General features: G+C 39.0%; 1 protein-coding gene across 1 annotated transcript in view; it reads right to left on the bottom strand.

Moving 5' to 3' along the window:
• Positions 1–16,310, bottom strand: part of LOC139714543 (protein Wnt-7b-like) — a 72,542-nt gene that overhangs the window by 33,832 nt on the left and 22,400 nt on the right. The window contains exon 2 of the mRNA XM_071626235.1: positions 3,386–3,657. Within this exon, the coding sequence (XP_071482336.1) occupies positions 3,386–3,657 (272 nt within the window). The remainder of the gene's footprint in view (positions 1–3,385; positions 3,658–16,310) is intronic.

Here is a 16,310-nt window from a genome sequence, read left to right as displayed (position 1 = left end):
GGGGAGGAGATGGCAGCGACCGTGGAGGGGGTGGGGTCAGAGAGAGGTGGGCTATTGTGGGACATAAGAAACCAAAGCTAAATGTACCGTAATAAAGAGAAATAGCTCCGATGATATGACCTTCAAATTCCATACTCCATAATATATAGGTCACATCTCAAAAGGAAGGACTGAGGTGCGGGTTGTTTTAGAATGCACTCGACAAGTTCTCGTAATCAGTGAGTGAAATTAGAATATTTGACTTTAAGATTGTATAGACAAAAAGTAAAAGTAAAACCTGAAAGATGGCAATCCTTGAATTAAACTGCCTAAAATCAGGATGGTACTTAAGACGACACTTGATCATACACTGACTATTTTTTTTTTCGACAGTTACGTTCACATTTTGAGACTGTGAACGCCGGTCATTGATGCTGCTGGTGGTAGGCCTATATCATTCGCTGTTTTATATAACTTTGTTTACATTGGGCTTTTTTCCGGAAATGTTGCTCACAATAAGAGAGAACACAGTGTTTTACAAATATACTGATATAATATACTCGATGGTCCAAGGCCAATAGTTTTTAGAGACATCAAGGGTCATGCAGGATTTTTATTCGTTTGGTAAAAGGAGCAAATATCAAGAATATTGAGCTGTCCTCACTCTCTACCCATCCACGTCCGCAAATCTCCTACAGTAGACTCTTTCAAAATGTTACTGAAAACCCATCTGTTCACTCATGACATGTAATTCGCATTGATTCATTATATATGTATATATATGTATATATATATATATATATATATATATATATATATATATATATATATAAATGTTATGTTCGTTCCTTAAGTTATAATTTACAAAGTGTGTATTATGTATTTTGTATTTTATTTCATCTTACTATCTACTTCATGACTGAATTTCTCCTTTCTAATTTTTCTCCATTGCGAGACGCTTAACGCTTAAAAACGTTGTAATAAGCGCTTTATAAATGATATTTATTATTGTTATTTTATTATATTATTACCGAAGTACCCAAAACACACACACACACAAACACAAACAAACAAACAAATAAACAAACAAATAAACAAATAAACAAACAACCAAATAAATACATTAAAAAAATCAAATTAAAAACAGCACCAACATCAGTAATCAACAATCATCCATCAGTCATGTCAGCGGCGGGACAGTATGAGGGAGTCAGAAAAAAAATATGTTAGAGATAATCCCTAATGCGTCAATTGATGATCATGATAATCGTTTTGATACTTTCTTCAATTTTTTCGAACGGATTTTTTTTTCCCTCGTGGAACAGATCTTGTTAATGTTCATCGATTTTTTGCCATTATTTTCTATTGAAAAGCTTAGTAACAATGATTAGAATATAGATATAAAATACAACAGAAATATAATACAAATACAACAAAACACACACACACACGCATAGACTCAAATAAACATACATAATATACATAACATATTCATAAAGAGAGAACAAAGTTTTTCTCATGCTTCGCAAATTACGCGCTCTTTTGTCATTTCCCGTTATAGTCTTTTTCAACAATTTAGTTCCTTCCTTCGCTCTTTCAAGGCATCAAATTTTGAAGTGAGCCGCACTTCTGACCCTACCTTGCACCTAACGCAAACTATGGCTGACTCGGCCGGCACTGGCCGCTGAAAGAATCGCTCCATTATCGGCGATCATGTTTGTTTGCCGTGGGCTTTTCTCGCACGATTTCTGGCTCCTCTCGCCCCGATCGCAGTTATAGCCGCGAAGCCAAATAAGCACTGGATTAGCATTAGTAGAGAGAGGGAGAGGCTGGATGGACATTTGGGTGTAATTGTGTATTTTTGGTTCTGTCTATTTTGACAGGCTTACCAGCACACATAACCAAGCCATTTCGAAATCCACGTTGAACTGACATCATTCAAAATGGTATGCGGAATAAATATTGTCGTCACTGCGAAATCAGGGTTCCTGGATCGCTGGGTGATATTCCCACTTCTAGACGAGGAATAAACTTGAGGCTCTCGGCCGCCATCAAAAGTGTCTTAAACATACAAACTGGATGTGCCCCTTTTGAACATATGCAGTACCCCATGCCAATATCATCATAATATCAAAGTAAACAAAGACATATGTTCTTTCTACTAGTTAAAACAATACGAGAAAATCGCTTTTATTCTAAAAGATGAATTTGTTTCGTTTGTGTGTGTGGTTTTTTTTTTTGGCTCCTTAATATGATTGTTTCCATTTTGCCTCTACTGTTAATGGAAAGTGGAATCGCATCGGTTTACTTTTATTAGTTTCAATTTCCTACCCGTGTGACCCATAATGCTTGTGATAATACGGCCTAATATCATTGCTGTGTATAGGCCTACTCCCAACTGCCACAGATTTTTGTGCTGTAGGAGCTGAACATCCTTCGCGTTCGGCTGATCGAGTCCCATGCGATGACCTCCATATCCCGTTATCGTTACATTTTAATTACTTGTGAAGTTTACCAGTGTACAATAATGACCGCCCTAGAATTGCACCATTTCCTCTCCGTTAGCCCAACTGTCTCCTCACGTCAATCAGGAGCACACGTGTTGTTTTTGATTGGTCACGCGCCGAGTCACCTGACATGCATGAACGACAGAATGACCGTACACTTTACACCCTCCCCCCTTTTCGTCGACAGAGCAAGAGCTAGTTCAGACCACATAGTACACACGCAGTAATGTGTCAATCAGTAGCACGCCACGCCTTTCATTAACTGCGACACAATGACACACAGGTGATGAAAACCACGGAATCTATTACCCTTGTAACGATGAACGCTAATGAGTCACCGTACAAGTTTCATTCAGCTACGTCTCAAAGTCGATGCGATTGTAGTCATTATTAATAAGCCTTTTGGAACGGCAAATGCTTTTTCTGGAAGGTCTTTTTTTCTTTTTCTTTCCTTTCCAAGGAGGATACTTGCAGACGTAACAATATGGCTGTAAAGGTTTGCAGAAAGTTCATCTATAATTATTTCTATAACAAATGATTTGTGTGTGAGAGAGACATGGGTAGGAGGGCGAGTGTGTGTATGTGTATGTGTGTGTGTGTGTGTGTGTATGCTTTAAATAGCAGAGAGAGATAAAGATAGAGAGAAAGAGTTTGTATGTATTTGTGTACTCCAAAAACAATTATGTCTCGACACAGTAGTTCGTCCTGCCATCACTTTGACATCAACAAAAGGTGATTACGGTAGACAATATTGGTATTATGTCGCCACACAGTTCGTCTGCCGTTACTTTTACATCAACACAAGATATGAAGACACTGACAACACACGAAAACACACAAACACACACACACACACTCACGTACAAACATGAGGACATGACACACATAAACACACTTACTTGTTCTCAGCTTGTTCTTCCCGAAGACCGCAGTAACGTTGCTGATTGGACAATTCCAGCGGTGACTCCGGAACTGGTACCTGCACTCGAAGATGCCCGCCATCGCACCCTGCGTGACACTGCCGATGAGGTCCGGGTGGAGATGGCACAGTTTGAGCTGCCGCTTCGTGAACCACGTGTGACTTCTGCAGAATTTGGCCGTCTCCGGCGACTGCCACGAGTGGGCCATCCGCCTCTCGATGGACGGGGTGCCCTGGGCGAGGAAGAGCATGCTGCAGGGAATAATAGTTATTGTAATGATAACATTGGAGAAAACAATAGTTTTTCTCAATTTTAACAGCAGAACTGCAGTAATAGGTAATTATTGATGTCAACAACAATAATCATGATAATTGTGGACAATATAAGTAGGCCTACTTCTATACTATGATTATAATTTATGCTGATGTGTAGTATTGATTTTAATGACACTATAGGTATGATATACTAATAACAATACTGATGTAGTAATTGTGATCATCATTATCATCAGTACAACTGCGATTATCATTTGCAAAGCGTATTACCATAATGATAGCGACGACTACATCTACAGTGATTGCTCCTTCCATCATTAATCCTCTCTATAGAGGGTAGGCCTACTTTCAAGTGTACACTGCACCTATATCCTGGTAGTTCTTTATAACTGAAGAAATGCGTGACGTCTTGTTCAAGAAGGTTGTCAACCTCCTATTTGGAGGACAAGTTCACCATAATACTCCCAGACAGTTATAGCTAGCTAACTAGCTAGCTCAGTAGAAAAGAGAGATGAATAGATAGACAAATAGATAGTGTCTGACGCAGATGAATAGAGTTTACCTAGACACAACTACTTACTGTGAAAATGAAAATATATGATCTCAGGATTCGGCAAATTAAACACAAACTTGTTGTATATGTCACATATTATGAAAGATGTCATTTCTAATCGGGGTAGAACGGATAAGCAATGTGTGACGCCATTCATTTTGAATCTACTAAAGTTCGAGTATTATGATAGTTGAAAATCATACAGTGGGGCCTTTCAGAGTCTAGTTGTTGTCTCAAAGACATTGCATTGAGAATAACGGCGTTCCTAATCACACAATTTCATAACAGGTCACAATTCTGCGGGCAGGGACAGGTTAGTAGGTCTGTTGATGCGCAATCCATTTCATTGTCGTTTTGCATTCTGATTTCATGAACTCGTACGCCCATTCACTGCGAGTATCAAGCAAGACGTGAGATATCATAAGGGGGAATCTATTGATTATCTCTTCGAAATCTTTACAAGCCGAGTCAGCTAATCCTTATTGGCACTTGCCAGTCGAGAAGATTCGTCCTGGGATATTTGCCTAGACTACTTTATCTGATGATGGATATCAATGTGAATCCCGAGGTAAACTCTTAGCACAATCTACAGACAAGATACGATGAATGCGTGGTAGATTCTGGTATGCTGTGCACGGATTTCGCTGCTCCGCACGTCTCTCTCTCTCTCGGGTGTACATGGCGACTTCTCTTGTACAGCAGAAATTGGGGACCAGCGAATATTATCATTATTTTGTTACTTCATTTACGTATATACTAATGTGTCAATGTACTATCTCAGTCAGAGAATTTTGTGTTTTTGCCGGTCGCATGAATAACAATCATCATCAAATCTTCAGTTTGAACTTTAAAGGGGAGGGATCGTTCTGTTAAGGGAGTGTACTTGTAAGTGATTAGCGGAAAATTGGATGACTATATCATCAATGTCGTTTAATTGTTCCTCTATACTTACAATGCTGTGCTCAAAGACATAAACAACTAAATAACGAAATATAGATAAGTAAAAACACACTATATTTCCTCACATTAATTGCAACAATAATTGCACGTAATTCGTTTGGATGCACTCTTGCAAATGTATTGTGTGATAAAAAAAGATGGAAATATGTCATAAAAGGAATATATGGTTGGTCACGTACGATGTGCAATATTGTATGCTGTAAAATTCGAGCATTGCAGTTTGAATACCGCTACGAAAAACGCTGCCAGTTTACATTTTTTCATTGCTATTTTCAACATGTTGGAACTGATTTAACCCTTTAAGAGATATCACTCACAAGTTGACTTATCCCGTGTTGCAAAACAGAGCAGCCAGAGGGGAAAAATGACATTTTTCAAGAGAAAACGATTAACTTCTCAAGTCAACCCACAGCACGAAAGCAAACATTTGAGAGTGGTTTGCTTCAATTTGCAACGACCCCTACACAGCTCGCCTTGAACCCCCGTAAGCTGAAGGAGGAGGGGTAGTACTTTGTTGTCATTTCGTGACGTAGATGCGGGCCAGGGCGGCGTGTATGCACCCCCGGAGCAGATTTTCAACTCTTTCACAAAGTCATCTAAACATTCTACCATACACAACACATGTACAAGGCAGCACCTCAACGTGCGTACGCGCACGTTGAAGTGAAAAAAAGTTACTTCCGCCTAAAAAAAAATAATAATAATGATAATATTAAAAAAAAATTGGCTGCGAGTGTTGAGGGGTGGAGGTTTCGACCATTGACTACAATATTCCTTGTTTTCATATCATCCAGGAACTAATGAATTCGAGTTGTGAAACATCAGAGTAACAGAACAATGACACTGTAGTCTAGCATGACTCTTAATTACAGCATCAGCAACAAAAGGATAATTTAGGTGCCATATCCTCCCTCCCATAACCTGCAGAACATTTACGTTACCCCCTGAAATCTACTTGAGCTAATGATCATAGGATACCACCCCTTTAACTTGTAGGTTATCCACATTGCTCCTTGATCTACTTGAAATGATGGGTAGCTTACAGACATACACGAATACAATGGCCATCACACCACATATCGCAAGATATATATCTCCGTTTTTGCACCATAAGATTTGCATACCACCAGAAACTAAATGAAAGTAGCTAGACGGTCGGGTAATTAGGGAGCGATGTAAAGGACGTCATCGAGACGCTGGTGGCTCGTAAAAATGGACACAACAAAAGCGCCAAAGTGAATTCGCTTTTCCACAAACGGCTGGTTTAAAGTATCGTCTGCGCTGTGTGGTAAATGTCTCCTCTTGGCGCCGGTCCACGTAATGGCGTAGATAGGCTATATAGGGTTATTTGTTTTTTGTTTTTTGTTTTTTTGGTATGTCGTCGTGTCATCTGAACTTGATAAGGTGGCTTCGAAATCGTTCAAGCGGACCTAAATTGGAAAGAGATGTTCCTGAAATTGGTTGCAGAAATGGGATTTGGCTCTACTCACATCTGTTTCGATGTCATGGAAGACTGTGACATCATCATGACGTCATCACTGTGACGTCATCACTGGTCACGTACAGGATACCTGTACTAAGTTTAGTGTGAGTCACCGTGTGGTATCAGGTTGCTGTCGTTGTTGTTTAACTCCAATTCTTCTCTAAATTCATGGAAATCAATGGTAGTGACATTACGACTGCACTGCAGGATTTAGAGGGGTCACTCTCAAATCACGTGTATACCCTGTACTTGCTCTTTATGACATTAAAGGACAAGTTCACCTTCATAAACATAAGGATTGAGAGAATGTAGCAATATTATTAGAACACATCATTGAAAGTTTGAGGAAAATCAGACAATCCGTTCAAAAGTTATGAATTTTTGAAGTTTTTGTGCAGTACCCGCTGGATGAGAAGACTACTGCAGTGTATGAATAACTTAGATGTCACATGCGTACAACAATATAAGGAAAATATAAAGAGAATTTCTCAAAATTCCATCTTTTGAAAAAAGTACACATTCCCCTGACTCGTTACCGATAAATGTTATGGGTAATATTACTCCCCCTGCCTTTAGAAAGAGGCACGTCAATTGCTCTTTTATTATGCGAAAAAAGTGAAAATATGTTGAATTTTCTTTTATATTTTCTTTATACAGTTGTACGCATATGACTCACAAGCTGTAGTAGTCTCCTCATCCAGCGGTTTCAACACAAAAATGTAAAAAATTAGTAACTTTTGCATCGATTGTCCAATTTTCCTCAAACTTTCACTGATGTGTTCTACTAATATTGTTGCATTTTCTCAATCCTTATGTTTATGAAGGTGAACTTGTCCTTTAAGATTTTGTGATCTTATTTCATTCATTTTGAGGCGGCTATCCTATTATTATTGCGAAGCTTTGCTTATAATGACAATCTCATGCATTTTGTCCATGTTCTGAGGTAGTGAGTGCAATGAATTTTGCATATTTTCTATAGAGTATCTACGTGCGATGAATGTACTAATTTTGATTTGGTTAATTACTGCTTTAACTATATGTATATTCCCACTCAATACCTGTCATTTCATTGCTGTATTTGCGTTCCTAATTGGATTGTTGTGTATATGTTGTGATTTGATTTGCAATCGCCATGGTTTATCAGACCCTGAATAATAAAACATAGCAGTCAATGGCAGAATTGCTTGTTTAAAGAATTGCATACTACAAAACATTATAATTATAAACATAGAAACGTTACTATCACCTGGTCCAGTTTGAAAAAAAAAAAAATCTTTCGAAACATTAAAGGACAAGTTCACTTTCATAGACATGTGGGTTGAGTAAATGCAGCAATATTAGTTGAACACATCAGTGACAGTTTGAGCAAAATCGGACAATCCGTTAAAAAGTTATGAATTTTTGAAGTTTCTGCTCAGTCACGGCTGGATGAAAAGACTACTATAGCTTGTGATGTCACATGAGTACAACAATATAAAGAAAGAATAAAGAAAATTCAATATTTTTCCATTTTTCTCGCATAACAAAAGAACACACGATTTCTCTCTTTCAGAAGGCAGGGGGAATAATATTACCCTCAACATACGTCAATAGCAAGTCGAAGAACTGTGCACTTTATTCAAAAAGTAAAGTTTTGTGAAATTCTCTTTTTATTTTCCTTATATAGTTGTACACATGTGACATCATACACTGTAGTAGTCTTCTCTTCCAGCAGTGACTGCGCAGATATTTAAAATATTCGTGGCTTTTGAATGGATTGTCCAATATTCCTTAAACTTTCACTGATGTGTTCTACTAATATTGCTGCATTCTCTCAATCCTTATGTATATGAAGGTGGACCTGTCCTTTAAGCTAAGCAGGCACGAAAAGCAGAAGAGGATGAGATTAAATAAACTCCAAAACTTCTCCTCATCCACACACAAACATACCAAAACAGCACGAAACAACAACAACAACAACAACAAAATATGTCAAAAAACTTTGGGCATGCTTCCGAGAAACTCGATTAACACCCCATCGCCTGCGGGCAATATTTCCACAGTCGGAGCTATACATCACTTGCCGGAGTAACGCGCGCGTTGCCAGGCAACAGACGTGGTTGTCATCAGGAGCTAATCATCTCGCAGACGTCTGTGGTGGAGTAATGTTTTGTAGCTATCCTCTTCAGACGGGACGAGATGTTGGAGGAAGGGGGAGGCCAATTCAATACATGTGGGCTCCCACGAAAGAAGTATCCATGGGTGGAAGAAGATATTGTATTACCTCCAACTATTGCGCTGTAATGTACCAACATGGTGCCTAGAATCGACGAGGGTCCGGGGAGAAAATTAAGTTGAATCGTGTTTTGCATGCTGCTGCAATTTGGTGGCATTTTTTTTTTTGCCTGCAGGCCTCTGCATCGCAGATCATATTTTGCATCTACTCCGGTGGCCGAGAGTTAAAGGTAGCAGGATACCTTTTCCTGCAACTTACAAGGCATGACACATTAGACTCCGAGCTGCTACATGTAGGGGCTATGTATTTAGACACTTACAACGGACTATTCGCATCGTTTTCGTGTATGGAACGAATGCTGTTTTCGCTTACTCTCTCATGCTCTTTTCTATAATGAGAAATCATACCAGAAGCCTTCTTCAAGTTAGGACCTCAATTTGATTTCTTAGCCCCCCCCCCCCCACCTTCTTTTTTTTTTCTTGTAAAGGTCTCTCTGCGCGCCTGCTTCTTCGCCATCAACCACAATGAAGTTGATCGTTGGAGGCGTAACCACAGTTTGGGATGAAATGCTCCACTCTTTGTCCTTACTTTTCTCTCGCATGACGAGGGAGGGAGTTTTCCCTTTTTAATTTTCCCTTCTGATAGCAGCACAGTTGTCACATTGCATTATTGATGGATTTGATTAGGCTTTCTCTTTTATGTGCGAGTGTGCTTGTGTGTGTCTTTTACGGATTCCTCTCTCTCTCTCTCTGTCTTTTTCATTCTCATTTAAACATTTTTGAAGGCATGATCTTCAAACGATGCCGACTAATCGTCTGACTAAGAAGTCTGAGCTCTCTTAATGACCGGTTAGTCATCGTTCTTCACATCTTCCCCTTTCATGCTTATTGATCAATGTGACTCGATGAACACGGAGGATCGTCTGTTACGACTCCCCGGGGAGCTGGCGGAAAATGAACAGGAAATAGATGCTTCCGTCCAGAGCAATCAAATAACTACACCGGGTGGAGCAAACTCTTTTCTCCCCCAGAAAATGAATGAAAGATAAATATATATACTGCCGACCTGTACTATACATCCCTGCTACTGCTGCCCTCCTTTATTATTCAATTATTGGAAGGGGATTTAGCATGTTTAGAATGTAAAGGGAGAGAATTAATGTGGTCAGCGAGCCACTGCTTTAACAAACCTGTAACAATGATTTCTGTTACCACAAAGCGCAAAAGGAGTGAATACTTTAAACATACCTCCGCCCAACTCTTTTACTATCATAGTCTGATAGCAGCGAGACTTTGTGGCCGTCTGTGAGAACCAACATGACGTACTAGTAATTATCAATTTCGAAATATACAATAGGACACTAAGTTAGCAGAATGTTGACAATACGGATATTGAGGGTGTCATAGATTATCAACTTTAATGAAACCAACATGAACACATTTGAAGAGTTTGTTTGCAAAAACCGATAAGTCCATTTTTGAAGATTTTGAAGTACGGTCTCTGTCATAAAGTACAAAATAATACCTTTTAAATGATATATTGGTCACTACATGAAAAGGTACATTTTTGAAGTTATGGTCAAAAAGAAGCAACAATTTTCTTGTTATTCTCTTTATTTTTCTTGACCTTTAATCGCAAATAATTCCATTTGGCAAATATGGACTTATCGATTTTTGCGAACAAACTCTTCATTTTATGATTAGATTGTCCTGATATATATAACGGAAATAACTGACAGATCTGATTGCTATTTTTGTGCTATTTCCTATACTTCAATATGTAAATCCATTCTATCAAGTCGCACGCGTGCGTGCACACACACACACACACGACGATGTCCTTAATTTCTGTGCATTTTTATACGCTGTCATGCAATACAATTTTGTTCGATGAAAATAAAGTAATAGTGTATTGAACTGAAAAATGAAATAAATACATTGGCTTAGTTGTATTTCCAGGGTTTAACCTGTTGGAACTAAAGGTGACTGCGAGTAAAATGGAAGACACAAATTCTTGATGGCATTCCACTGGCACTAGTTAATCAGTAATGGTTGCATCCGTTAATCCTTTATCATCGAGCAAACTCGGGCCTGCTTGTTTAGCGCCGTTTGATTGCTGCGTGTGTTCTCCCAGCAATTCTATCGAGGTAAATACATACAATCCACGCTGATAAATGTCAGACACGCTCGTGTTTGTCCGTAAATCATTACAAAACAGAAGGAGAGACAGGCACATTGAAGTTTATTGGATCATAATCTGAAGCCAAGAAAAAGGTTTTTCAATGAGCTATTTCCAAAGTTTCATTTTTATAAACAGGGTTTGTAAATAAGGCCCTAAGTTGACTCCGACTCCCATGAATGAATTTTAAACACTGATCACTGCCCAGTAAGGCATGACTACCAATCAAATCAAGCATTGGTTTAACATAGAAATGTGATATTGCTTGATTAAATCAGACTGGCGTTTATGATATTAATCAATATTGTGTGTCTTACGTTTTTTTTTTTTTTTTTTTTTTTTTGGGGGGGGGGGGGAGGGGGATATTATGCATATGTTGCATATGTTTTGCGTGTGTTATGGTAAATACATTTACATGTATAAGCCATTAACATACAGCGGCAGTGCGCTATGGATGATGGGGTCTTAGATATTTTTACACTTCGCTCAAATATTCTTTAAAAAAAAACCAAACTGTTCGACATAAGAGCCAGTCGAAGACAGAAGTTCACTACTACGGGTGAAATTTTGTGCCAGCTGAGGTCTCTCTTTCCTCCCCCCCCCCCCCCCTCCCTCTCTCTCTCTCTCCACTTCAAATGCAAGAAAAGGAAAACCGTGTCTATACTTCTAAACCACTGAGTATCTTGTCGGTGAAAACGCTCCCAGACAGAAGTGTGTCAGAGCTCGAGTCGCCAGGGAAGCGAAGTATCGCAGCCCAGCCCCTGGGGGAGCAGCGGGCAATGACCTCTGAGAGCTGGGGTCTTCCCCTGTGCGTAAACTGATGGTCATCGAATTTCTATACCCGATCCTCCTCCACTGTACTGGTGGGCTAGGTATATACCCCCTGGAAAGGTACTGACCATCGTTTCGGGACAGAAATCACGATATCTAGATTACGATTCATATTCCTATTACTGCGGCAAATGAGTTAGACTCTTGATTTGTATGATTCGTGGCATGTTTACGTTTCGCCAGACAGTGAAAGGAGGGTGCATTATCGGGTCACCTCAGCGGTTGCTTCTAGAGGTCATTGTTGCTCTACATCATTTATTTCTGCTTTCCTTTTATATATTCACTCTTTGTTATGTTTGTTTATTTTGTTATGTACATCTATATCTACATTTTCTCATTAATCGCTCATTCGTTTATCTCGCGTTTTCCACTCGTTTAGGAAACCTATAGGCAGGTATCCGAACAACTCAAACAATGACTATACGCGAAAGAATGTTGGCACACTAAATGCACTCGATACAGGCACTCTTCCACAAAATTGTCATAGACACTTCTAGAGATTTAATTGCAATATAAGAACACTGAGTGTCACAAAAACGCAGAACGTTTCTCTTTAAATTGGCGAAATTTCTCAGATTTTTTTTTCTCAAAATGTATATACATCAAAATGATAGCAATTTTAGAACAATTAAGGCATATCGTTTCATATTGTTTAATCGAAAAAAAAACACCTTATCCTAGTCGCCAATTCAATCCTCGTATTACCTAACGTTAAACAAATAATGAAAGCAATTACATCCCGAAACTATTTCTGGTTCATCGCACAATTCATGTACTAGTAAATCGTAATAACAAAGACCCCAGGTCTACATCAGAACTACTACGTACGTGCAATAAGCAAGGCAACAGTAACACCAGTCTAAAGTTCATTCAAGCACTCGAGATCATCCTATAATCATTACTGAGGCAATGGCTATATTAGTCAAGGTTCATTCATGAACAGTAGCAGTGAGGAATTCGTTCTTGTAAGAAATAATACTTAGAAATAAAAATCAAGGTCCCAGTAAGATACTAGCCTTGCTTCATTCCCTGATGTCATCCCGGTTTCAACGAATCAGCTCCTGATTAATGAGCATCAGTTCGTCCGATTATCTATATAAACTCGACCTCGGAAGTAGTGCTTTATAATAATGATTATCAATACAACCTCAGAACTGTTGAGGGATCGTCGCTGCAGTCAGTTGAGTCAATTGGCTCAACCTCGGAACCAGCCTGACTGCACCCGTCCCCGTCACTCATCTTCGTAAGCTTGGCAACCTCGGAACCAGGCTGAATTCCCTGCCTCATCCTCCTGTATACGTGGCCATACCTCGGAACTCGGATACAAGTTCATTGTCATGGCTCATCCGAGTAATTGGGACAACATAAAGAACCTGCCAGGGGTTCATCACCAACGCTTATCCCAGCAGACTTAATCAAGGCAGCCTCAGCGTCAATCAACGGTCGTTCTTGGCCCGTACTCTGATCAACCCCGGCCAACATCTGACGCATCTCTTCGCTGGCAAAGCAAACGAATACTTTGGGGAATTCGTCGATATCCCCTCCAGCTTCCCTCCCGTTTCATCCCCTGAGTCTCTCCGGGGATTGCTCCTCAATCATCCCCAAAACCGCCACAATGCCATCGCATATCCTGAGAGCTACATCACTACATCACTATCTTCCCATCAAGTTCAACCCCATCAACATCTGCCAAAATAATGTTCGATATCATCTTTGTACGCGGTTCTTCGTTATACCTTTAAAATTATTACCTTCCTCTGATTAACGCTTCATGAGACACTGCTTTACTTTGACTACAGACTCAACACAGAATGAAAAACAAAATAAAAACACAAAAACCGGATTTTTCTATGTGCAACTCATTATCATTGTGAATATCATTCGTTAGCGAGAATTATGCCTCTTGATGAACTATATTGTTTACATTGTTGACCTTTGAATTAAATTTCTCCATCTCCACCCTTCTATGCGCTCACGTTAAAGCACGGTATGCTAAAGAAAGTTTGACAATCTTTTTTTTTCTTTCCTCGTAAAATAAGTTTCTAAGAATAAACTCTAGCTTTAAAGGGATTGTGTTGTTTTGGTTGAGACCTAACTTCTCTTTCAAAGATTTTTAAGTGAAATAATGAAGAATTCTTATGAAATATGAAAGAGCATAATTCCAAAAGGAATTCAATGTTTATTTGATGAAATTTGGTTTTAAAATGGCTGAGATATCCAAAACCGAGCTATCGTAATAAAAGGTGGGACCCAGCTTTTATTACAATCGCTTTGTTTTACTTTGTTTTTGGATGTTTCAGCAATTCCAAAACCGACTTTCATCAATAAACTTTGAATTCCTCTCAGAATGGTAAGCGCTGTACTATTGCATAAGTGGTTTCTTCGTATCTCGCAAAAAATAAAAGCCTAATCCTCATCTCAACCAATACTATACCATCCCTTTAATGTATGGCCCGCTGCGTCATCCATTCAGTAACGTCTATTCAAAATAGGAAGTATTGTCCAGAACGGGAACTCCCTCTATACTTTCAACACCAATTTGCTTTCGGAAACCCGTAATATTAAAAGAAAGACATTGAGTCTATTTTACTTGCAGAATCTTAATGTTTGCCGCAATCCTTCTGGCCGCCATCAACAACAAGCAGAAGTAAAAAAACCGGTGGACCGCTCAGGCGCCACAATAACGACTCTTCCTCTGGTACAAATGGTATTTCTGGTCAAAGAGTAACAACTTTTCTGGAAAACGTCGCGACTAAAAGGACACAGTTAATAATTATTACGACTCTCACAATGATGTCATTCAGGGTATCGAAGCCTGAACACGAGTACATCGTACATCTCCTGTAGTATATTCTACTTTACCATCTTGTTTACAGACAATAACATAACACAGCCTAACCTCAGCCTTGTTATTTCATTTAATCAATGTTCGTTCTTGGCGGCAATCATGTCTCTCATTTCATAGGCTGAAGAAAGATTAATTGCGCGAATCCTTCAGCATTTATATTTATGCATAATTTTAATAATGTCGAACTGACGGGTAAATCGATTTGGTTTCGAAAAGACGGCGAAACTGACGACAGGGCGGTGTGACACAATCGGATTGAGTCCTTCACTGGATTTTATGCAGAAATCAGGAAATATTCAGTCTCAGTTCATAATGCATAGTCTGGAAACATTGGTACCGACAAGGGCGGGAAAACCAGTCCCGACGAAAAGTCGGGACTCTAATGAGCATGGGACCGGTCAATGACAAAGGGATAAAGCGACCACACAGAGTCTGGAATCAAATGTATTTTGGGGAAACTTTTATGTTCTGTAAAAATTAAAGAAGTTTCCTCGCAGACGACAAAATCATGGGTCTGGAACAGCTTGCCTTTTTGACAAGGTCATTGACATTAGGTACACCTCTGCTCCTTACTTTAAGATGTAACCTCACAAGCTCCTTTAGGCAGTGGAAGCATTATGGACATAAATTCTGTTACCCCATGTCGTACTTGGTCAACAATGACGCCGAACACATGCCCTAAGTGATACATTCCATTTTCAAGAACGCGCAAAGTCACTTCATGTTCAAGTGATGACCTTAACGAACTAAGTCAAGTCAAACAGATTGAGTGGTGGAGGTTTCATTCAAAGCGAACGCGATAAAAGAGAGTAATGGGATTTTGAGGATTGTCAGTCGAAACGACGTGAGCAAAGTAGTGGATGAGAATGAACTAATTATAACGTTGCACTACAAGGCACTGTATGTACTTGCGCACCACAATGCATACACAAGTGCATCAATAGATCACCCGAATGACTGTATTAAATGGTAAAACCAAGGGAGAATGGTATTTAAAGGGGAATTCCGAACCAGTTACAAGTTTGTCTGAAAAGAAGGAATAAAATGTTACAAGCACAAGAGCGAAAATTCGATCAAAATAGAATAAAAATTTACAAAGTTATGAAATTATGAACCTTTACAAAACAGCAATAGATCACGAACAGTCAGGCTGAGTATGCAAATAGTGAGTTGATGACGTTATCGCCTCACAACTTGCCACATATTTCATACATAAGATCTTGAAATTTTCACATTTGTTCAAACGCAATATGCCCAGTCAGCCTCACATCCTAACATATCTTACTGATCATTATTTTGAAGTTATTTAGCTAAGACTAACATAATGTTTTACACTTTTATAGCTGAAAAATTGGATTTTCCGCATTTTCTTTTTGTATACGATGAATGGAAATTGTGATGCAATGACATCATCACCTAATTTATTTGCTTATTCATATCATCTGCTCAAGAAATGTTTTGCAAATATTAGTGAACATCTTAAGATTTCATAGATTGCTTTTTTTAAATCCGATTTTGATCATGTTTTCACTACTGTGCTTGTGAAATTTTGTCTTTCTTT

This window comes from Diadema antillarum, unplaced genomic scaffold, assembly GCF_040938485.1.
Source record: "Diadema antillarum isolate AM-2024a unplaced genomic scaffold, OU_Dant_1.0 seq00002311_RagTag, whole genome shotgun sequence".
NCBI classification, from domain to species: Eukaryota; Metazoa; Echinodermata; class Echinoidea; order Diadematoida; family Diadematidae; genus Diadema; species Diadema antillarum.
Note: the sequence above shows the minus strand (reverse complement) of the source record. Positions and strands in the feature narration are given on the sequence as shown.